The following is a 23,515-nucleotide window of genomic DNA, read 5'->3' on the forward strand; positions in this document are numbered from 1 at the left end:
CTTGTCTTTCGGTTTCCTTTTCTCAAAAGGCAGTAAGCTTTATGGAGGGCAGAAGCCTTGTCTATTTTGTCAACTGCTATTTCGCCAGCACCTGGTCTCCCGCCTGGCACATAGTAGGTACTCAGTAGATACTGGTTTGAATGAAGGACAGCGGCACACTGGCAAGGGCAGCTTCCGTTCCAGGGCCTGCCACGCCACCAACACCACGCCACCACGACTTGCTGGGGGGGGCGGGGGATGGACGGTTCCGTCGTGCGCTCTTTTTCCCTCCTTTCAACTTCCCAGTATAACTTTGTGTGAGTACAACTGCAGAAGCTCCCTGGACAAGGCTACCGCCCCGCAATCAGAGCCTTCCTGGTTCTGCCTTCGGGGAGGGAGGATAGGGATGGCCCGCGGGAGGCCAGTTGCCAGCGCGTCCTGAAGTCCCTCCCGCCGCCTCGCGTCGCTTTAAGGCGGAGGCCCGGGAGGGGGTCGACCCCGCCCGCCCGCTCGCCTCGCGGCTCCAGACTTCGGCATTTCCTCCCCGCTAGCTGGCGCGGCCTCGCCTCCCCTCGGAAGAGGAAACTCCCGTGGCAGAGTAACGGGAACAAGAGCGGAGGGGAGCAGCGGGGGACTCCGGGGACCCACGGCGCCGGGAGGGCGGCCCGAGGTAGGAGGCGAGCGCAGCGGGACCAGAAGCTGGCCGAAGGCGGCGCGCCGGGGAGCGGGGCGGGGAGGGCCGGCGGGCCGGACGCAGCGCGCAGTCGGCACGGGGCGCGGCTGGGAGCTGGAGCGTGCAGGGCGGGCCGCTGCTGGAAGGAGCGCTTGAGCTGGGAGAGGAGGCCGAGCTGGAGGGCTGCTTTCCCCGGCCCTGCGACGGGGTCGCCGCCGCGGAGGCGAAGGGAACCGGGACAGCGGGGCTGCCCGGGCGCTGCGCGCATGCTGGGCCTGGGACGCCGCCGGGGCTCGCGCCCTGGGCTGTTCGGCCGCCGCTGCCCCGGGCGCCCGGCATGTCGGTGCACTACACCCTGAATCTGCGCGTCTTCTGGCCCCTGGTGACTGGCCTGTGCACCGCCCTCGTGTGCCTCTACCATGTCCTGCGGGGAAGCGGGGACGCCCGGACCGAGCCCCCCGAAGGCGCGGACGGCGGCTTCCCGCTGCTCAAGGTGGCCGTCCTGCTGCTCCTCGGCTACATCCTCCTGCGCTGTCGCCACGCTGTCCGGCAGCGCTTCCTGCCGGGGTCTCCCCGCCTGGGGGGCCACTCCGCCTTATCTCCTAGACACTTAGGAGAGCCCAGCCTCGACATCTTGCTGGAGAGTTATTACGAGCACGAGGTGCGCCTGTCGCCGCACGTGCTGGGCCACAGCAAAGCACACGTGAGCCGGATCGTGGGCGAGCTGGTGCGGGCTGGCCGCGCCCGAGGGTCCCCAGGCCCCATCCCCGGGGGAGCGCTGGCCTTGGCCTTTCGCGGAGATTTCATCCAGGTAGGCAGTGCCTACGAGCAGCATAAAATCCGCCGGCCCGACGGCTTCGACGTGTTGGTGCCGCTGCGCCTCCCTCCCCTGGTGGCGCTGGAGCCGCGGAGCCTGGGCGCGGAGCCCGCGCTGGCCCCAGCCTTCCACGGCTGCTTCGTGTGCGCACTGAAGGCGCCGCCAGGGGCTTCCGGGGGCCACTGGCTCCGGGACTGCAAAGCCTTCGCCGACGGCTTCTGCGTGGATGTGCGCGGGCGGCGCCATCTCTCGGCTACGCTGGTACTGCGCTGGTTTCAGTCGCACCTGCAGCGCTCCCTGGCCACCGTGCGCTACAGCCTGGAGGGGCGTTGTCGGGTCAGCCTGACCCCAGGCGGCCTGGAGCAGCCCCCTACCCTACACGTCCTCCCCTGCCGCACCGATTACGGCTGCTGCCGCCTTTCCATGGCCGTGCGTCTCATCCCTGCCGTCCACTTGGGCGACAGCGTCTTCCTGGTGGCCCCACCACTGCCACCCTCACCCGTCGGGCCCCTGTCGGAGCTCCCGGGAGGCCTGCGCGCCGATGCACTGTGGGGTGTGAACACGGCGCGCCAGGAGCAGAAGCTGCTGAGCTGGCTGCAGGAAAGGGCCCCTCCAGGTGCCTGCTACCTCAAGTGCCTGCAGTTGCTTAAAGCTCTGCGAGACCTGGGCGCCCGCGGGCTGGACCCGACGGCCGCCACCCAGTGGGGACGCATCCTATCCTCATACGTGCTCAAGACAGTGCTGCTGGCAGCGCTGCTACGCCAGGGGGCTCCCGCACAAGGCTGGGACGAGGCGCACCTGGGCGAGCGCTTGGAAGAGCTAGTACAGTTCCTCAGGGATTGCCTGCTGCGACGCCGTACACTCTTCCACTGCCTCCTGGGCCCTGGAGGGGCGGCCGCCGAGGTGGGCCCACTGCCCAAGGTACTGCGTGAAGCCACCCCGGTTGACCTCCTGGCCACTTTCGACAGGCAGGCCCGGGAACTCGCAGCGGCACGGTTGCTGTCCACGTGGCGAAGGCTGCCCCAGCTTCTCCGGGCCTATGGGGGTCCCCGCTACCTTGCCAGGTGTCCCCCACCCCGGAATCAGCGCCCCCAGGGGTTCCCTGAAGATGAACCGTAAACCCTGCCAGAGCCCCAGCCTGGCCTGGTGCTCCTGAAGCCCCACCCACCAGGTGGGGGTGGGGATGGCAGTGAAGCCAGTTTAAGGCAAGGAAGATGACCTGCAGAAGGTGTTGGAACATTCAGAGGATGACATTTGGTGGCTTCGGCATCACCCCCTGGCTCCACAATCCAGATAGCTGTGGCATCTTTTTCACGCCCACCAGAGTGTCCTGGGCAAGCTACGGAAAGACGTTCAACGTTAGCAGCTAAGAGTTGGTCCAAATGTTGGTTTGTGTGGAATGATTCTGTAGAAGGATCCAGCTTTTAGGGAGGATCAGGAAAGGAAGGGATTGTGGGTTGTTTAGACAGATCTCTCTGGCCCCCAAATTTAAAGAAGCTAATGTTTTTTGACACAACTACTTGGTAGGTCCTGGGTTCCTGATTGTCTTTTTAAAAATCTGAATCTTGATCTACAACTGGAATTGTAGTTCTATTCTAGAGGCTTATGTTCTGAAGAACATAGTTTCCACTGTTCAAATTGGTATTAATGTATTTGTTAAAGGCCCATCACAGGTGTTTGACAGGATTATGAAGAATTAAGTCACAGGTGTTGAAAGGCAGTCGGGAGTTGGTTAGTGAAACTTCCAGAGCAAATAGCACTTTATTTTGATCAGTTCTTTCATTTTGTGGTAATCGCTAGTGCCAAGTGTGGCATCTGAAAGGGAGGCCAGTTACATCGACTATTAAGAAGGGTGCAGTCTTGAGGAGCAGGCTTGCTCAACGTCCCTCTAGGCACGCGCTGGGATGTGCACCAGTCAGCGCTGATTCATTGAGCGTCTGCTGTGAGCCAATCACAGTGCAGAGTGGCAACAGGATACGTGCTTCTGACAACACCGGTGAGGGCATGAAACATGTTGGGTCTCGAAAAAGATGTACTGATATTTCACTCTTTGCCTAGCAAGATGTGTCACCAGGACTTGCTGCTGGCTGGAGACAGAAACCTTTTTTTTTTGTTTTAAGTCTTTTTGGCAAACCCCTTTGCATGGAGATTTCTTTCCGAGTTTAATGAGATAATGAAGAGGCAATGCCTGCTTTCAGCCAATGCTCAGTGATCCTCCGTAGTTGGGAAGTTTTGCTCTCATTGCCCAAGCGGCCTTTAATTGGCCCGAAGCCCACCTTTGAGGAGGGGTTGGTTCAGCACAGGTCTTGCAATGCATTTCACTTAGGGTTCGGTATCTTGAAGATCAGTTATTTCCCAATCAGCTGACAGAGGAGAAAGACAGCAGAGGAGGGCAAGTTAGGGGGAGATGGAGGGAGACATCCTTTGTCAGCTGTCTGTTCTTTCTTCTCTCTGGGCATAAATATCACCAGGCTGGGTGTATTTTGCAGCTAGCGCATTCTGAAATCCCTCACCGTCCTCCCAAATTTCTAACAGCTCTCAGTTGCATCAGTCGACATAAAACTCAGTTGAAGTTTAGAATGGTCCATCATCTGCTGAATAGAAAATGCAGCCAATCCCAGTGATATACTTTGGGATTTCTATAGCTTTGGGATTTTTTTTTTTTAACAGAGACTCTTAAAGGTAAAACTTGGAAGACAGAAGTAGCCACATGAATTGGGCCATTGTTTAATTTCTGAGCTATTTTGAGGGAACTCTTTAAACTTTCTTTCTTTACGGGACCTGCTTGGCCACTGTGGGGAAATCGTTGTGAACAAATGATTTATAGGGAATCCTTCTCATCAGAGCTACGGAGATTTCTTATGTCCTTTGCAACCTTGGGCTGTAAGAGAAACAGTTGCAAATGGTGTGCTGTGTCTTTGAGGTTGTTTGGGGACATTTCCCCTTGATTCCACAAAGTCATTCCTAGCTTTTGAGGTCAGTGTTAGGTCATAAGGTACTGCATTTAGCACAGGAATCAGTCTACCAACTTCCTGCGAAGATATAAACTGCACAGTGTTTTTTATAATTATTTTTAAAATAAATTCCAAGAGTAGGTAGATCTTTATATAAATCTATATATTTATAATGTTTCCATACTCAGCTACAATTTCCCCAGTAGTTGGAGTGGGGGAAAGCGAGGCTATTAGAGGATTTATAAAGCTTTAAAAGCTGAATTTTCCAAATATTTCTAGCTGAGTTGATAGGTTCCTCTTTTATCTGAATAGCATTTTGAACTTTGAATCTGGTAACATACAGTTCTTGTAGTTTCTTTGTGGGTTTTTTTTTTTCAGGTTAATTACCCAAAGCCTCATCCATCCTCAAGATTTTTAAATTTTATTTTTTTTAATGAATGGGGCATTGTGTTTGTGAATTTTTAAAATATTAATGTTTTATTTAAATGCCATGCTGAGCAATTGTTCTCTGTACATGGTAACCAAAAACTTAGAGATTTCGATCAATTTTGATCAATGTTTAGTAATCCAAAACATGTACTGTGTACAAAGAAAATAATACGGCATATTAGTCAGGTGTGATGGTTGCCCAAGGCACTTAAATTAAGCTCGATTCTGTATTTTATTAGGGCTCCATCATGTCCTTGATCTGAAATATATACATTTTTGGTGTATACTTGGTACTGGAGGTTCATGTATTGCAAATATTCTCATACAAGAAAGCTCAGAATTGTTCGTGCTTTTAAGAAAAGATTAACTGTCCAGCCGGTGTCCGAAGAAAGTGTTTGGGGAGATGACTCAGCCATTTTGCCTTAAGACACCCTTCAGTAACTCCCACTGACCAGTCTTGGGAGTCATCCCGGAATGCTCGTGGGCTGAGAGGAGGAGACTGTGTTTTTGCAAAATGAAACTGAAGCTAAAAGGGAAAATGTGAGCAAACCAAGAGAAATCCGAAGATTTCAGGAAGGAGGACTTAAGATGGACGTGAAACGAAGAGCTGGGCAGAAGGGGAGATGGGGTGGAAATCACATGAGGGTGCGAGAGAGGTCTGGGTTAGGAAACACATTTTCTAGATATGTGCTACTTCAAGCCAGGGGTCGCAAACTCAGCAGCCTGCAGAAGCAAGTTAGGGAGGTAAATAAGAGAAGGGTTGGGTGGTGATGGGGGGCTGTGCCGTCTTCAGGGGCCACGTGGCTCAGCTCCATGCGGGGAAAAGGGTAGGGTGGGGCTGGAAATAGAAAAAAAAAAAAAAGAAACTTTCTGATTTTTAAACAACATAATTAAAAAATATCCAAAACACAAGTGGGCCAAAAAACACATTTGCTTGAGCCTGGGGGCCACCAGTTTGCGACCCCTGCCTTAGACAGTAACCCCTCAAGTATGTATAAGGTTATATTTATTGTTATGGATATGATGTTGTTATACATGGTGGGGGGGCATGATATTTCAAGTCTGCTTTATCGCTCAGAGCTAAGCTTTATTGTAGAAACAAACCCCCCAAATGAACACGGCCACAGATAACACTTAACTCACAATTCCCGGGAGGATTCTCCACCCTGGACCCGTAGGAGTCAGGTGGGACATCAGACCACTAGGGGCCAGCTCTTGGCATTTCCTTCCTGGTGAGTTGGGGCCAAACTCCTTGGCTCTGTCAGAGTCTGCAGGTGAGTGATCAGGAAGGATTGCAGAATAACTTGTTTTCTTCTTTATTTGTATTTTTAAATTAATTGGTTTTTTTTTAGTAGTTTCCTAGCCTTTGCAATGATGGTTGGTGGCCATGAACACCAGCAAAGTAGTGCTGGGTCTCCCAGCCAAGCTTCTTAGGCTTGTTACCAGCCCCAGTGCCAAGAGAACTGTTCTGATCATATGTTTCTATCCCTTTCTGACTCCGTGGCTCCCACCAAAACTGACATCCTAGCCTTCTGAAGGAAGGAAACTAATAGCCTTCCAAAGTGTCTCCTTTAACCTCATGGAGTAAGTCACCTTTTCCGTAAAATGTGGCATTTGACCGTGACGATGCCTTATCGTATCCACGTGGAGGAAGGTTATTACCTCCCTCCCCAGTGGTGGGAAAAATGAACCTGGTGAACATTCCCAGTATCCCTTGGGAAGGAAAAAAGTTCAGTGTTATCATTGTGGCGTTTGTTAGTTTTTATAAAAAATTGCATGTCTGTTTCTTAGACACTACTGTTTATTTTTTCTGTACCTACATAGCACATGATTTGGTGGGGATGAAGCAAGTATAAGCTGGGAGAGGACGAAGATGTATGTGAACATCAGTACAGAGAGAACAGACTAAAACATGCAGCTAAATTATATGTAATCTGGTTTTTGAAGTATCAGATATTCAGGAATATTTTTAGCACCCTTTGCTTAAAAAAAAAAATGCCTTGATTCAGTCACTTGACTTTAAAACATTCCTCTTATTTTACTGTTATTTTTAGTGTGGATTTTGACCCCAAACTGTGTATTATGATGCAGTCTGTTGGCTGTGGTCATAGTGTATGTTTTGTTCCAATAACAGAGACCAAAGAGGTAATCAACTATGGTTCAGCTGCTACAGTTGTGTGATTAAAAGGCGTTCTAATCACACCAGATTTCCACGGCCCAATAGTCGAGGCCGGCCATTTGTTTTCTATTTCAGGTTGGAGTAAATTTGCACTTTTAATCATATGGGTCATTTGGGGACCTTGTTCTTTCATACTTTGCTTTATTAATAAAGGAACTTGTAGAAACCTGTGAACTGAACATCAGATTTGGGGAGGGTTGTCGTCTTCCCGGAGAGCAGCCTGTGGCTACACTGGCTTGTGATTCCTTACACAGGCCCACCTGCTTTCAGTGAGTGGGTGTATGGGACTTTTTCCCACACAGCAAAGCTGGGATCATTGTACAGAATTGGCACCGTACACAGGTGGGAAAGGATGCCAGTTCATGGCTCTGTAGGCATCCGGGGGCCTGCCTTCAAGTCTTTTTCTGATCGAGAACATTCTGGCCCTGCCCTTCCTCTGTCACCCACCTCCACCCCCTCCACCCTCGGCTCTCATACACCAGCCCAAACACAACTCAAGTCTTGGCCTGTGGCTAATTTATAGCTCAAGAATTTTGCCCAGAAATCTCTTAGGCCCCCAGGTCCTCTCCAAATGGTAAACATTTGCTAATACGAAAACCCACCAGGCTTCATGAGAGATGGAATCTTGGAGGCCACGTAGGACTCTTCAAAGCCTCGGAGCCAGGTGGAGGTTTGGGGAAACCTGCAGCCACTGGCTGGCTAAGCTGCTTGTGGAGAGCACTCTCCCAGGGGAAAGGTGTGGCCGGCTGTGTTTTGTTTAGTTTTCAACAATTAGTTCTTGAGTGGCTACTGTCCCCAGGCATTGAGGACACACAGAGGCAACCACAGATACGGCCTCTCATGAGCTCACAAACTGCTGTGACAGGGCAGGCAGTTAAAGAAGTCATTTCTGTGCAATGTGGTGGGTGCTAGGTGGGGGAGGGGGTCTGGAAGCACAGAAGAGGGGCACCTCATGCAGTCGGGGGTTTCAGGGAGGAGGGCTGCTCGGAAGAAGTGTCGCAGTTGAGATCCAGAGATAGATAGGAGTTTGCTGCGTGAAGGGAGCTGGGCTGGAGAGGAATGCATCGGACACAGAGGTGACAGGAGCAGTCAGTTTGGCTGGAAAGTGGGGGTGGGCGGGAGCGAGGAGGCTCCGGGGGCAAAGGATGAGGTGGGAGAGGTAGGAAGGCACCAGGGCACAGGGGTTCTGGAAGCCAAAGCTTCTCAAACTCGAATGTGCAAACCACTTGGGCGTCTCGTCCGAATGCAAGTTCTGATTCCGCAGGTCTGGATGTGACCTGAGAGCCTGCCTTCCTAATAGATAATGGCAATGCCACTGACGCAGGGGCCACTCTTTGATCACAAGTTTGTAAACCACACTGAAAGTCTGGACTGGTCCCCAAGATACTGGCAGTCCACCTTAGGAAGGAATGACAAGGTCACATTTGAGTTTGGCCCACTCTGGCTGCAAGGTGGAGAATGGGTTGAGCAGGGGGTGGCAATTCATCTATTTTTGTAAATAAAGTTTTATGGGAACACAGCCACACACATTCATTTACATACTGCTCTGGCTGCTTTCTCTCTCCATTAGCAGGGTTGAGTAATTGCAAAACAACACTGAAAAGAATTACTATCTGACCTTTTATGGAAAAGTTGGCTGGACTTAACCAGACTGGAAATCATCAGATGCTGCAGTGGTCCAGGCCCAGGCAGGGGAGTGGGGACAGAGACACAAGTTACTCTGGAGACAGACCAGTGTCATGTTAGGGCCAGCACTTTAACACCAAGAGGCCTGTCTTCAAGTCTTGCATCCTGCACTTCTCATCTGTGTGTCTCTCTGCAAGTTACCCAATCCTGTCTGGACCTCAATTCCCTCATCTGTAAAATGGAATTAATAATAGGACCTCCCAAAAAAAAAAAATAAAATAATAGGACCTCCCTCATAGGAGTGAATGAGATTAAGTTGATTGTGCCTGCAAAGGACTTGCCGCACTTTAGGCACGCAGTGTGCGTCAGTGTGGAAGCAGTTTTCGGGGTGGAATTTTCATTTAGTCAGTGTCTCCAACCTCTTCCTCTGCTCCCTTTGGGCTCATTCTTCCTCCTCTGCAGGGTGCGTTTCCCTTTTGTCCACCCAACCATCTCTCTGCTACCCAGATTTTGTTTATCTTGCTCCTTGATGCCCATGGTGTTCCCCTGTAGGAAAAGCTCTTACTCTGGGTACCGTGTAGCCTGATTACAAACGTAGCCGCCCCTGTTCTCCAAAGCTTCCTATACCTCTGCCCCTGGCGAAGTGACTTTGCAGTCTCTCCCGTCACGAAGGAAGCCTTTTTACCTGCACGTTGAAATTGGAATGGCTTTGTGACTTTCTTTAGTCAGTAGAATGTGGCGGAAGGGGCACTGTGCTAGTTCCCGGCCTAGGCCTGTCTGCCTCTGATTGTTCTCTTGGAAACCTGCTGCCCCCACGTGAATAACTGGCCTTGCTGGAGGATGAGGGACCACGTGATCCTGTCGCCAGAGCTGACAGCCGCCTTTGACACACGACCGAGACCATCCCAGACCAGCTCCGTTTCCCCTTCTCCCCCGCAACTGACCAGACAACAGAATGATTGAAACACTTGAAGGAGCCTGGCCAAGACCAGCCAAGCCTGGCCCAGATCAGCAGACCCACCCAGCTGGCCCACAGACTCGAAGCAAAAATGAACACATTGTTTTAAGCCACTGAGTTAGTGGTAGTTTGTAGCTCAGCTGTAGCTAAATGATTTGGAAACTTAAAAAAAAAAGAAGAAATCTGGAGAGGCTGCCGGTGGAGTAAATACAGGCAGCCTCGACTTCTGTGCGTTTGACTTTCAGACAGCCAGACTTTGATGCAACCCACCTTCCCGCAGTGAATCCAGGTTTCCCTCATCTGCTGAAGCACAGTGTTGGCTGAGTTGTGGCAGTGTTGCCATCTTTGGGGGGGCGTGTTTACACGGCTGTTTGTGTTCCTGCATTTGCCCTGATCTCATAAAAGCAAGTGGAAGCTGGAAAATGAAAGTGCTGATTCAGGTGACAACATGCCATAGGTCTCAAAGGTAATACGGTTGAGACACTGATTCAGTGTCCCCTCTTGGCTAAACTTCAGCTTCAGTCAGGTACTGGCTGGTGTTCAGCTGGTGGGTGGCGTGTTCAACTGTAAAGGAAAAGAACAGCAATGATAAAGGGCATGTGGGAAACTGTATCACTTAGGAAGACATTTGGCCACAACTTGTGAAAACCTAATCTATAGTAACAAATTCTTTTCTCTCATCATCCAGAAGCCTGGAGGTAGGCATCCAGCAGTTTAGGGATGAATCAGGGATCCAGGCATCTCTTTGCTCTGTCATTCTGGGTATTTTCACCTTTATCTTCATGCTTGTCCTATCAAGATCCCACAATGGCTACTACAGCCATGGAGAAGAGAAACTGGATTAAGGAATGCAGTAGACTTCCCTTACATCTCATTGGCCAGAATGGTGTCACGTGACCACTCCTAGCTGCAAGGGAAGCTGGAAAGAGAGCCCGGCACATGGCACACAGCAGCCCTGAGCAAAATATGAAAAAAGAATGGGTATTAGTGAGTAAATAAGATTCTGCCACAGAAATGCTAGAAACAAATAGCAGAAGATTATGTCACTGAAGTGAGAAGTAATTGGGGAATTTATAATTCCATAATTATATAATTTATACCCATCCTGAGTCCTAGCATATAGTAAATGCTCCATAAATGTTAGGACTGAAGTCCCAGCTCTACCATTCCCTGGCTGTAATCTTTTAGGCAAGTCCGTTAAGTTTTCTGGACATCAATTTCCTCATTTGCAAAATGGGGTTGATAATCCCTCCTTTTACAGGCTAATCGGGAGAATCAAAGGGTAATGCACATGGGATTGAGAAGCACTACCAAACGTTAGTTGCCGTATCTTAGGAGTGGTGCCCCAGCATCTCTGGAACAACAGGAAGGTGAATCCGTATCTTAAGGGGTAGGGGTCACCCTCAGGCACTCTGCTCAGAGCCTGCCCATCACCAAACTTCCTTTCCCACAGGACTGTGAGTGAGTTAGCACTTATGAATATTTGTTGTTCATGTTCCCAGGAGGGAGGACATCCAATGAGAGAAACGACCACCGTTATGTCTCTTTCTTTCTTTTGAATTGTGCCATCTTCTAAGACTTCTCCCCACTTCATTTCTCAAATGATATTTGAGTCCTGGTGGAAAGCTCAGGCTAGTAGTTCTCAGTCCTGGCCCTGGCTATACAAGGGGCTTTGTAAAATTATCCATGCTCAGGACTCTACCCTGGCCCAGTGATGTCAGAAACTCTCCAGGTGCAGCCCAGGCATGGCTACAGCTCTGTGGACGATTCTAGAATGCAGCTAGTGTTGTGAACCACTGACTTAGGTCAGATGGCCTCTCTGGAACCTTTCAGCAGAGAAACTGGGATCTCCCCACCAGGTGCTGTGGAACCACCAGCTGGTGTGTGTAAGGTTTGCTTTGGGACAGAGACAGGCAGCTGAAGGGTTGGCGGTGGTGGTGTAGGAATAAAACCCTAGGACAGAACTCTTCAGCTGGGGCATACAAGGCAAAATATTGCCAAGCAGGCGCAGGATTTAATCCCACTAGCAGTTCCCTTTTTCTACAACCCCAGGGATACGAAAACATTTTTTTTTTAATTTTGAATTAAAAAAAATGTCATCAGAGTCACCCTGAAACTTCTCAGCAAAGAAAAGCCTCTATAATAGAAGTGATAGTTCCCTCATTCTTTTTGTCATCTAGCCTGGAGAGGACATACATCATATACAGCCTAAGTTCACAAAATGCTGGCTCTTTTCATGAATATTCAGTGGTTTCTCCCACGCTTTATCTCAGTGTCTCCCCTCCCCCCACTGCCATCTTAGACGCAGTGACTTTAAGCCAGCACTTAAGAAAAAGTACAGTCCATCAGGTCACCTTCCAATGAAACCAGGAAAAAAAATACTAGGCATCCCACTGTGTGCCAGACTCAACCAAGAGCTTTTAAGGACCTTATGTCATCAAAAGATCTTTATCTTTATTGTTTATTTAATCATTGGTCTCCTGAATTAGGAGCTCAGCCTCTGATGGGCGGCTGTCGATCCTTATCAAAGTGAAACCATTAAAACGTATTTCAACCGTGGAGAAAAATGCTTTTGACATTTGGAGATGGGGGGCCCTCAGGGTCTTGCGTGGCAAGAAACTGCACTGAAAACACTGCTCCGTATTTTAGGCAAAGGATCTGTGATGATTGGTTATTTTTCCTCTGATAAATACCTGATTTTCAAAGAACAGTCTAATTAGTAGGAATCTCCACTTTCCAAGCCTTCAAAGTGCATTTGGCAGTCCTCACACCAGGACCTGGGAGACCTGGGAGTGGCCAGCCAAGAAGTCTGAGCCCTTCCTACACGTGGCAGAGACTCTTCGGCTACCTGCCGAGTAGCCCCGAGGAACCCAGTGTCTCCCAGCACCCCTGCAGTTTGATGGGGCTGACTGACTGGTTATGATCCTGCAGAGGCAGTAAAGGCCACACACGAAGATGCCAGCAGCACAAGATGGAACCGAGAAGAGCTGCCCTTGCCAGTCACCCGATTCATACTGGCCTTTGATTGAGTTAGAAATCCACCTGTGTGCTGTTAGGCCTCTGAAACGAAATGTCAGGGCTCTTTGTTTCAGCAGCATAGCCCAGCCTAACCTAACTAATACAAGAGGCTGCTGAAGAGGGCTCCTATCCTAACCCCGTTTTGGAAGACCCTATCGGAAGCCTCTCAAATTCATGTGTTGATTAAAAATGAGGAGATGTTCTTCCCTGGAGCCCCAGAAATGTCCAGATTATGAAGTTTTCCATCTCCATTCACACTCATTCGGTAACTAATCATTGAGTGCCAGGCCCTGTGCTGGCCCTGGGGACGGAGTGGTTAGCAAAACAGACACCATCTCATTTGGCTGCAGCTTTCAATCTGCTGGAGGAGGCAGAGGCTTAAGCCTGCCAACGAATGCTGAATAACAAATAGAGGTAGAAGCTTTGAAGGCAAGAAACAGGTTTCAATGACACTGTAAATCCAAAGGAGTTTAAGGCAGCCCCGGGGGGTTAGGGAAGACTTCCTGGAAATCTTGGAGCCCAGCACAGGAACCCATGGGGTCTGTGTCAGAGTGTCACCTTGCAGAGCATTTACTGTGTGCAAAGCTCCTTACCAAAGCCTGGATGCACAGTATCTTCATTTGATTGTTGTAACAGTCCTAGGAGGTGGCGCTAATATCATCCCCATGATACAGGTAAGGAAACTGAGGCTCAGCAAGATGAGGCTGAATGCCCAATGCCACTTAGTAAGCAAGTGCGGACAGGGATTTGAACCCACATCTACTGGCTCCCAGGCTAACACTTGATGCATTTCTGGCCCCTGCACACTGACCCAAGACGGTTAGTCATGCAGGAAGTAGCCCCTCTGGAGTCCCACAGTGGGAGAACAAAACGAAACCAGCAGGCAGATGTTTACAGGTTGCCTAGAAAAGCCACCCCCCGCCACCCCCTCCACACACAGGAGCCTCCCCCCAAGCCCCTCCTTAAAAGCTCTAGAGTTCCTTTTTCATTTTTATGGCCTCCCCTCCCCCTCCAACCAGAGAGCTTACTTCACCGTCCTTCCAGCAGACAGGAAGGCGTGGGTGTCACGCTACAGTAGCCCAGATGCAAACCATGGGACAGGCCAGCTCTCTCCTCTCTTGATTTTCTCTGATGCTTTGCTTTCTCCTCAGAATAGAAGCAGGAACCCCGGGCGGAGGTGCTTTGAAACGTCAGCTGGTACGGGCTAGTTGCTGTGTTTTTACAGAAGGACTAAACAGATTCCACACACGTTTCCACTCATCCAGTCACATGCAGACACGTGTGTACATGATGCACTCACAGACGTACACACTCTTGAACTCACACACGTGCACCCATAGCTAACACTTCTATAGCATGTACCGTGTCCCAGGCAGTTTTCTAGGTCTGGGCCAACAACTGCCTGTGGGCCAAATCCAGCGGCTGCCTGTTTGTGTAAATAAAGTTTTATTGGAACACAGTCACCCTCATCATTAATGCACTGTCTTAGCTGCTTTTGCACCGCAAAGGCAGCACTAAGTAGTTTCAACTGTGACCATATGGCCCCCAAACCTAAAGTATTTACTATCTGGCCCTTCAAAGGAAAACTTTGCTGACCCCATGTTCTAAGTGCTTAAAAACTCTATATAGTATCAGTTATCTATTGCTGCATAAACCACCCTAAAATTTAGTGGCTCAAAAATAACCACCACCATTATTATCTCTCATGAGTCTGTGTGTTAATGAGCTCTGCTGGCAGTTCTGCTGTGGAACTGAACTCAGGTCCACAGCACAGCAAAGCCAATCGACTGATACCAGCTTACAGTGAAGGAAAGTGCAGTGTTTATTGCAGGGCAGCGAGCAAGGAGAATGGGCAGCTTGTGCTCAAAGACTCAAACTTCCTGATAGCTTTTAGGTGAGGGTTTTTTGTTTTTTTTTGTTTTTGTTTTTGTTTTTGTTTTTGTTTTGCGGTACGCGGGCCTCTCACTGCTGCGGCCTCTCCTGTTGCGGAGCACAGGCCCCAGATGCACAGGCTCAGCGGCCATGGCTCACGGGCCCAGTCGCTCTGCGGCATGTGGGATCCTCCCAAACTGGGGCACGAACCCATGTCCCCTGCATCGGCAGGCAGACTCTCAGCCACTGCGCCACCAGGGAAGCCCCTAGGTGAGGGTTTTTAAAGACAACATTAGGGGTGAGGGTTGCAGGGTGTGTGATCAGCTTGTGGACTTTCTCCTGATTGGTTGGTAGGGAGGTAACGGGGGTGTTTCAGGAATCTCAGTCATCAGCCTTCTGGTTCCAACCAGTCTGGGGTCCACATGCTTGTGGTCAGCATGTATCACCATCCTCTACCCGGTTGGTGGGGGGTGTCTTAGTTTTTGCAGAACACCTCAAAGATGTGCATCAGGTTGTTATCTGTACCCCTTCAGGAGGAAACCAGGAGTCCTGTGACCTTATTGTTCTCATGTCTCCGGTCATTAACTGTTGAGCCTACTCTTTGGAACTCAGGGAAGACCTAGGAGACTAAAGTTTTTTCTACAAACAAGAAGTGGGGACGTCGAGGGGCTTGTACTCAGGAGGGCCCTGAGGGTCCTTCTCAGTTTCAGTTCTGCTCCTTGTGATGCCAACTGGGACCACAGGCCTGTCCGGGAGGGCTCACTCCTGTAGTGGGCAGTTGGTGGTCCTGTGGGCTATGAACTCAGCTGGTGCTGGACTGGTGTGCCTCAGTTTCCCTCCATGTGGCCTCACCATTTGGCTCTAGCTTCTCATGCCTCGGCCACTGGACTCTTCCAGGGGAGGTGTTCCACGTGTGCAAATGCAGAACTGCAGGTCTTGTAAGACCCAGATTCTATTGGTCAGAACAAACCACAGGTCTAGCGCAGGTTTAAAAAGAAGCGACATGGACTCCACCTATCAGTGGCAGGGGTATAAAGAGCTTGTGACCACTTTTAACCTACCACGGTAAGTACTTGTCTTCATTTTAGACATAAGGAAACTGAGACACAGAAAGGTTAAACAACTTGCCCACCAGCACCTAGTTCACCCTCATGCATACACCCTCATACACACTCACTCACACAAATATGCCTGTGCATTCATAGTCACACATTACCATTATACATATATATCCATCACGTATGTCCACAATTCACATATATACGTACACCTACGTCCTCATATAGATACAAAATCCTCCTGCAAATTCATACATACACACATTCATATTCGCACACAGGCATTCACACATACACACTCCACTGCATACACACACTCCTGGTATATATGCCCTCACAGACACCCCCCCCATATGTACTCACACCTGTTCACACGCATGTACACACATATGCCTACACTGTTTCCTCCCTCTCCACTGACCATAGTAATTTCCACCAGTGACTCAGAAGACCTTCTCCTCCCCTCTTTTGCACAGGGTATTGTTCTAATGCCAGAAAACCCCGCTGCCTTAGCACCATTGTGCAAAATCTCTCTCTACCACAGCAAAGCCTATGGGTCCAGGACCCTGGATCCCCAGCCCCACTTGGAGTGTCCATACGACTTGAGACCCAGGCACCTCAAGCTGATGTTGACATGGAGGAAATCACTGAGACACAGGAAGGCTAAGTATATTGCCCAGTGTCACACAGCAGAAGCCATCCCCCTGCAGCACACCCTGATCTCCCAGCATGCAGCTGGGTCAGGCACTGGGTGCTCAGTGGTGCCTGACGAATGAATGAGTTGGAAGCACTTCTTCAGTCTTGATTAAAAAAAAACAACAAAAAGACTCCATTCTTTTAGAGGCAGTTATAGATTCACAACGAAATTGACTGGAAGGTATAGAGATTCCCATGTACCCACTGTCCCCACTCCCTCCTTATCATCATCCCTCACCAGATGGTACATTTGTTACAACTGATGGACTTACACGGACACATCATTATCACCCACAGTTTGCATCAGGGTTCACTCTTGGGTTGTACATTCTTTGGATTAGGACAAATGTCTAGTGACACGTACCCACCGTTCTAGTATCATACAGAGTACGTCCACTGCCCTAAAAGTCCTCTGTGCTCTACTATTCATCACTCTTCCCTCCCCCCACCCCCTGATCTTTTTACTGTCTCCATAGTTTTGCCTTTTCCAGAATGTCCTATAGTTGGAATCATATAGTATGTAGCCTTTTTTTCGATTGGCTTCTTTTACTTAATAACACGCAGTTAAGGTTCCTCCATGTCTTTTCATGGCTTGGTAGCTCATTTCTTTTTAGTGCTGAAAAATATTCTGTCATCTGAATGTACCACAGTTCATTCAACTACTGCAGGACATCTTTGTTGCTTTAGAATTGATTTTTATTAGTGGCTGTAAAGAGCAGGTAGACCAGAAATGCTCTTCAAAGCTTATAAGTCAGACACCAAGGCTGTTTTAGAGACACACCAGGTGTGGAGAAGAAATGTCCCCCTTTCCTCCTTCATCTCGTCGCCCACTGCATCTGTCTTCAGCCCTAGCCAGACATTACAGCCACCTGTGGAGATTAAAAAATATAGCAACTCCTGAGTCCCACCCTCAGAGACTATGAGTCAATTGTTGTGGGCCGGGCCTGAGTATCAGGATTTTGTTAAAGCTCCCCAGGTAATTGCAGTGTAAGCTTGAGAACTATGGGTCCACTGGACTCTGCTGTAGGTAGACAATTGTTCTGGTGGCTCTAGAGTAGGAGTTGAAGGTTGCCCGTTGGAAGTTTAAAACAAGTGGCTCTGGTCCGATAGTGCAGCACTGCTTGTTATGTTTATTTCACCTGAATGTGAGGGTCCAGGTGGGACACGCTCTCTTCATCTGTCTGCTCTCAAACACCATCTCCTACTGCCCATTGCGGGCAACTTCAGACATTTAGGTACTGGCTTGATACCTGGAGACATTTGGTTTTGCTGCCAGTGGGACCTGGCTTCGGCCAAGGTAACCAACACATCTCAGTTTGCCCAGGGCTTTCAAAGTTTTATCACTGAAAGTCCCATGTCCCTGGAACACCCTCGGTCCTGGGCAAACTGGACAGTTATTTACCCTACTTTGGTCCTTCTTATGAGAAAGTGAAGACAGACCTCAATCTTAGCTGCACGTTGAAATCGCCTGGGGAGTGTTAATAAACACTATTGCCGGGCCTCCAGTATTATACTCCATCCTACCCCCAAGTTACTATTACACCCTCGGAGATTCTGCTGCCATTGATACAGAAGCAGCCAGGAAACAGGATTTTTTAACGTTCCCCATATGATTCAAACGTGAAGGCAGGGGCAAAGAGCCCTGGGCAAGGTAAGTGAGAATCAGCTCAGAGAGGGACCACGCAGGGAGGTGACATTGGACTGAATTCAGACTTGAGGGAAAGACGTGCCGGGCAGAAGATGCAATGTGGTTTGACTTCAGATCCTTGGGAAAGTCCCTTTGCCTCTCTGAATCTCATTTTCCTCATCCGTAAAATGGGAACCTCTCTCTCAACCAAGCATGCAAGCGCGGTATTTGGCACAGAACGTAATTAAGACTCATGAATAGTAACAGAGGGGTCACGTGTTGGTGCTCACTAGGTGCTTGGCTCTGTGCTAAATAATCCTCAGCCTATGACCCCTTCGAGCCTGAGAGAGCAGCCTGAATTTGAAGGAACCAGAGAGAGACTCCCGGACTGTTAGGTTATTTTCACAGAGAGCCAGGCCAAGGAGCAAGTGACCCAGATAGGCCGGAAACTGACCCTGGGAATCTAGAAAAGTGCAAACTGGCCCTGGATTGTTTTTTCAAAATGAAAATAGCTTTCTTGTTTGTTTTTGATCATAGAAATAATCTATGCTCGCTGTAAAAATTGCAAATATCACAGAAGCATGTGAGAAAGAAGTAAAGATCTTTGGACACCCCTGTGAGCGACCCGGAGTGGGAGAGAAGGGCTGCCCTCCGAACGCCCCTCCCCCCAGCCTTGCCATCCCTTCCGACAAAAACATCAGTTCCCATGACATCATTTCCTGCCTTGAGGCCAGCGTATCGGGGACAATGGCAGGATGTGGACTTCCAACTTAGAATTCTGACCTCAGCTGAGTTGGAAAGGGTTTGGCCTGGAGCTGAGACTTGCCTCTGATCAAGGCCTCAGTCTTCTCCGTGGCAAGCCTGGGCTACCAGCTGAACCTCCTTCTTAGGCTCTTTGCGAACTGGGAGGAGCAGATGAGTTACTAGATGTAAAGTCCTTACACAAGCCTCAGTGGTGAGAGTCTCTGGTATTGTTACTGTCACCATCATCACCATCAATATGGGAAAGAATTTGACGTTTTGGTGGATAATCCCAAATCAGAAGAAGAGAAAGCAGAATAGCTCAGAGTCTAGCAAGAGTTTCTAGGATGTGACTACTTTTCTTTTCGGCCCCGAGATGGTTTCAGTGTTTACTTATTCTCTCTCTTTAAAAGTGTTAGCAGCTCATTTCATCTGAAAAGGATGGAGCTGCCTTTGATCTCTTCAATCAGCTCACAGCTTTGCCCTTCCCAAAGGCAAGAGCCACCCTTGGCTTCCTGCCACAAGGCGGTGGGGTCTAATCTGTCATCACTCCTCTGTTGGGCTGGGGCAACGGGCAGGGCTGCCAGGCCCTCTGAGGAAGGGCCATTCCAGGTTAACCTACAGTAGAGAGGAGAGAGGGACTTTTCCTTTGTGTCCTCTTTTCCCTGAGGCTGGCGCCTCCCAAGGAGGAGGCAATAAAACGGGGGCATTTTGTGGCATAACCCAAGGCTGGGAAGGAGACACTGAGGTCTAGGGGGGATGGGCTGGCAGCATGTGTAGCGAGGCTGCACTCACCTCCACACTGTGAAGCCTGCGTCCTGTGAACACCTGCAGCTCCGCCGGAGGACTCTTAGCCAGCTGTGGCAGGACACTCCACCCACATGCAGCACCAGCAGAAGTGCTGGAGAGTTAGAGCCCCTAGCAGCCCTCAACCTCCTGAGATCAGATCCTGGCTTTCTGATTCACAGGCTGTGTGATCTTCAGCAAGTTACTTAACTCCTCTGAGCCTCAGTCATCACTGTGGTGAACATTCCTTGTCTGAGTCTCCTTGAGCAGTGGGCAGGAACTTCTCGAGAGCACATTCCTGAGGTCCAGAGGTGCTGAGTCGTGGGGTGTGGGCCACCTTGGCATTTTTAGTGAGGACGCTGTGCGGTGATTAACAATTCACACTCCCATCAGTAGTGTGTGTGCTTCCCTCCCCCCGCCCCCATGCTTCCGGAAATACGTTATAAATGGAATTACAGCATTTGTGTTCTTCAGCTTGCTTTTCTTCCCACTTACCATGTGTATTGGAGATTTTTCCATATCAAGCCATGTAGATACGCCTCATTTTTTAAAAACCATTTTTACTGAATTATAACATAATTATGGAAAAGTGCACAACAGGATGAATTTTCAGAGTGAAAAACACCTGAGTAATCAGTACTTCAATCTGGAAACAGACTGTTACTTTCATCCCAGAAGCCCCTTGCCTGTGCCTTCTTTCTCCCAACAAAATGGGTTTATAAATAATATGTACTCTTTTGTTTTTTTGGCCATGCCCCACGGCATGGGGGATCTTTGTTCCCCAACTAGGGATCGAACCCGTGCCCCCTGCAATGGAAGCGCGGACTGCCAGGGGATTCCCAATATGTACTCTTTTTGTGTGTGTGTTTTTATGTTTGTGAGATTTATCCATGTGGTTGCATGAAGCAATATTTTGGCAATGTCTGGAGACAGTTTTGGTTGTCACAACTTTAGGGGGCAGGGGTGCAACTGGCATTTATGGGTGGCACCCCGGGACGTCCATACATATCCTACAACTCACGAGACAGCCCCCCACTACATAGACTATCCGGCCCCAAGCGTCAACAGTGCCCACGGTGAGAAAGCCTGGTGTAGGCCAGGCTGAGGAATTTGGATTTTTTTCTGAGAGTGACGGAGGCTGAGGAAATCCTGGGTTACGTGTGAGTTCATCTTAACCAGACTAGTTCCCAAAGTGGCTGGGTCCTCGTTCTTTATTAACACTTGCGTCCTCTTCCATTCTGTGGGCATATCATCCTACCAGGTCCCATTGATTAATTTTATATTGTTTCCAGTCTTTTGGCCATTATACTAGCACCAGAATGAGAATCCTTGTAACCATCAATTTGAGAGAATATCATATTTGGATATAAACACACATACTCTCTCTCACACACACAGTTACTCTTTCTGGAGACTCTGTACAATGGGAATATAACTAAAATTTAATTTAAATGTAAATTTCCTTCCTCCAGCATGTTTAACATCAAACTGACTTACAGAAATAGCTCCTGTCATCTTGGCTTCTGCCACGGATTCACATCTTTGTGCAAGTGGACACACGATCTGGAAAGATAAACAGGAAACCCCTGAAGGCATGGGAAACGGTGCCGGCCTCTGCTCCTCATAGAGCTGGGACCTGGAAAAGCTGAGGGCCAGCCCAGTGGACCCTGGGGGCCCAGAACTGACCCTCCTCTCTGCCTGCAAGTAGGATTGACCTGCACTGGGAATCACTTACATTTTTTTCCCCCTAAATATTTCATCTGAGCTAATCCACTTTGAAAGTAATCTCTTACTTTGAAAGTAATCTCAGTGCCTTTTATCTTTGTCTAAAATTCAAGTAACAGGTAATGTTTTGATTTCAAATGTACTGCTTTAGCCTATATATAGTTGACATATAACTACATAATATGTCTTGACTATTTTTACCTACTTTTCAAGAGGCTGGATTACTAATTTTTTTATGTTAACTCTAAATGTTACAGGACAATAAAGTCAATAGAACAGAAATTTTAAAATGCATATAGCATAAAGGAAGACTAAGCCTAGACTCTGTTCTATCCAGTTACTATGAATAAGAATGGAATTTAGCTGTGAGCTTTCTGGTAGCCAAAGCAAAAAGGGAAACACAACACATCACACTGTTTCTTGTTTTCTAATCAAAGGATAATGACACATCTTTAGCTGAGATAATTATTTTTTGATCCTAAGCTCTGAAAGGGCAAAATATACAAAATTTAAATTTATTCTTTCTGTTTGTGTTTCTATCTCTGCTCTTCTTCCTTGCCCCCGTGCGGTGTAGATGCACTGTTGTTGCTGTCACAAAATGATAGATGCCAGGTCCTGGGGTAAGTGCTTTTCACTCGGGATATGGGCTGTTATTGTCTCCATTGTACAGCTAAGGGAACTGAGGCTCAAAGAGGCTAAAGAACAACCCCCAGCTCACACTTGGCCAGCACTGGAGGTGACAGACGGGCAGGGTAGTCCTCTGAGAAGGTAAATAACGTGTCCAAAGTCACACAGCTAGGAAGTGTCAGAGCTGGGATTCAAACAGAATTGAGATGCCTTAAATATCTTTAGCACCTGCTTAGTGCCAGGCACACCTTAGCGCGTTTTGTGTAATTATGAAAGGGTGTAGGTGGAAGTTGATTTGGGCTCAGTTCTGTCTCTTAATAGCCACATGACTCTGGGCAATTATTTAACTCCATTGAGCCTCAGTTTCTTCATCTAAAAAATGGGTAGATAATAGCTCCAGACTCAGAGGGTATTGTCGGGATTCAGTGAATTGATGCCTGGGGAGGGCTTAGTACCAAATCTGGCAAGGAGGGGGCCCATTATTGTCAGCTTTCGATACCAAGAATCCTTGATGATAAAGAAAATGTGGTATATACATATGATGGGATATTATTCAGCCTTAAAATGTAGGAAATCCCGCCACTTGCAGCAACATGGATGGACCTGGAGGACGTTATGCTAAGTAATAAATCAGACCACAGAAAGTCAAATACAGCATGATCTCACTCATATGTGGACTCAGACATAATCAGATTCACAGTAGCAGAGAGTAGAATGGTGGTTGCCAGGGCCTGGGGGCTGGTGGTCCAAGGGTTTCAGTCATACAAAATAAAGCTCTGGAGATCTACTGTATAACATAGAGCTCATGACTAACAGTGCTGTATTATATACTTCAAAATTCACTAAGCGGATAGATCTTATGTTAAGTGCTCTTACCACAAAAGAGAAAAAAAACAAAAACAAAGGGGGCAAGAGGAACTTTTGAAGGTGATGAACAAGTTTATGGCATCGACAGTCATGTTGGTTTCACGGGTATATACTTATCTCCAAACACATCAGGTTGTATGCATTAAACATCTACAGCTTTATATATGTATGTGTGTGTATAAAGGATCCTTGGTGAGGCAGGAATGGCCAGTTCTGCGCCTGAGATGGGGTCAACCTCTCTTCCCATTTTTATAAGCCTTTCTTCTCCCCAGCCTGCACCTTCCCAGCTCTCTGATGGCCCTGGGGATTGAGGGGAAACAAGCAGGACAGGGACTAGAGTTTAATAAACTCCCTTTGAAGTGGCCGGAAGGCCCCAGCTATGAGCTGTCTGCAGTAGTTTTCACTGCAAGCTTCACAGTAATACCTTCCGCTTTTATTTATATTACATTTCCCTGTTTACTAAGCCCTGTTGCTACACGCCCTCATCTGCCTGCCGATTGCCTCACTTCACTTCTCTGCCAGTTCTGTGAAGGGGCAGGATTCTCATCTCCATTTTATAGATGAAGCAGAGAGGTTAAGTGACTTCTTCAAAGTCACTCAGCAGAGTAGATACAGAACCCAGCTCTTCTGGTTCCAAGATCAGGGTTTTCCTCTGTGACTTCCTGCTGCAAGCCATCAGTTAATAAAACCACTTCTGGAAATAGTTGAGAGCCAGAGCCAGAAAAAAGCACATTTTGAACTGGCCAAGAGGGATTTGAAAAACAACACGTGTCAAATCCTCAGCTTTTCTCCTGATGTGGCTGCTTGTTCCTTGTCCTTTGTTTCTCTTCATGTTTCTCTGGCTACCTTCACTTTCTCACCCAGAAGCAAAGCAGCAGACTGG

At 48.7% G+C, this 23,515-nt stretch overlaps 2 protein-coding genes across 2 annotated transcripts in view; both read left to right on the forward strand.

Annotated features, from left to right (window-relative positions):
- Positions 1–265: 265 nt before the first annotated feature.
- Positions 266–7,197, forward strand: ITPRIPL2 (ITPRIP like 2). The gene has a single exon (XM_067706529.1). It carries the CDS (start codon positions 990–992, stop codon positions 2,586–2,588), a length of 1,599 nt encoding a protein of 532 aa, XP_067562630.1. The 5' UTR covers positions 266–989; the 3' UTR covers positions 2,589–7,197.
- Positions 7,198–21,090: 13,893 nt separating this feature from the next.
- Positions 21,091–23,515, forward strand: part of SYT17 (synaptotagmin 17) — a 145,831-nt gene continuing 143,406 nt past the window's right edge. Inside the window, exon 1 of the mRNA XM_067706528.1 lies at positions 21,091–21,758. Within this exon, the coding sequence (XP_067562629.1) occupies positions 21,713–21,758 (46 nt within the window). The 5' untranslated portion in view covers positions 21,091–21,712. The remainder of the gene's footprint in view (positions 21,759–23,515) is intronic.

The sequence above is a fragment of the Pseudorca crassidens genome, chromosome 15, assembly GCF_039906515.1.
Source record: "Pseudorca crassidens isolate mPseCra1 chromosome 15, mPseCra1.hap1, whole genome shotgun sequence".
Classification (NCBI taxonomy): domain Eukaryota; kingdom Metazoa; phylum Chordata; class Mammalia; order Artiodactyla; family Delphinidae; genus Pseudorca; species Pseudorca crassidens.

Coding starts and splice junctions, on each gene's coding strand:
- ITPRIPL2 (XM_067706529.1), top strand. CDS start 990: ATGTCGGTGCACTACACCCTGAATCTGCGCGTCTTCTGGCCCCTGGTG.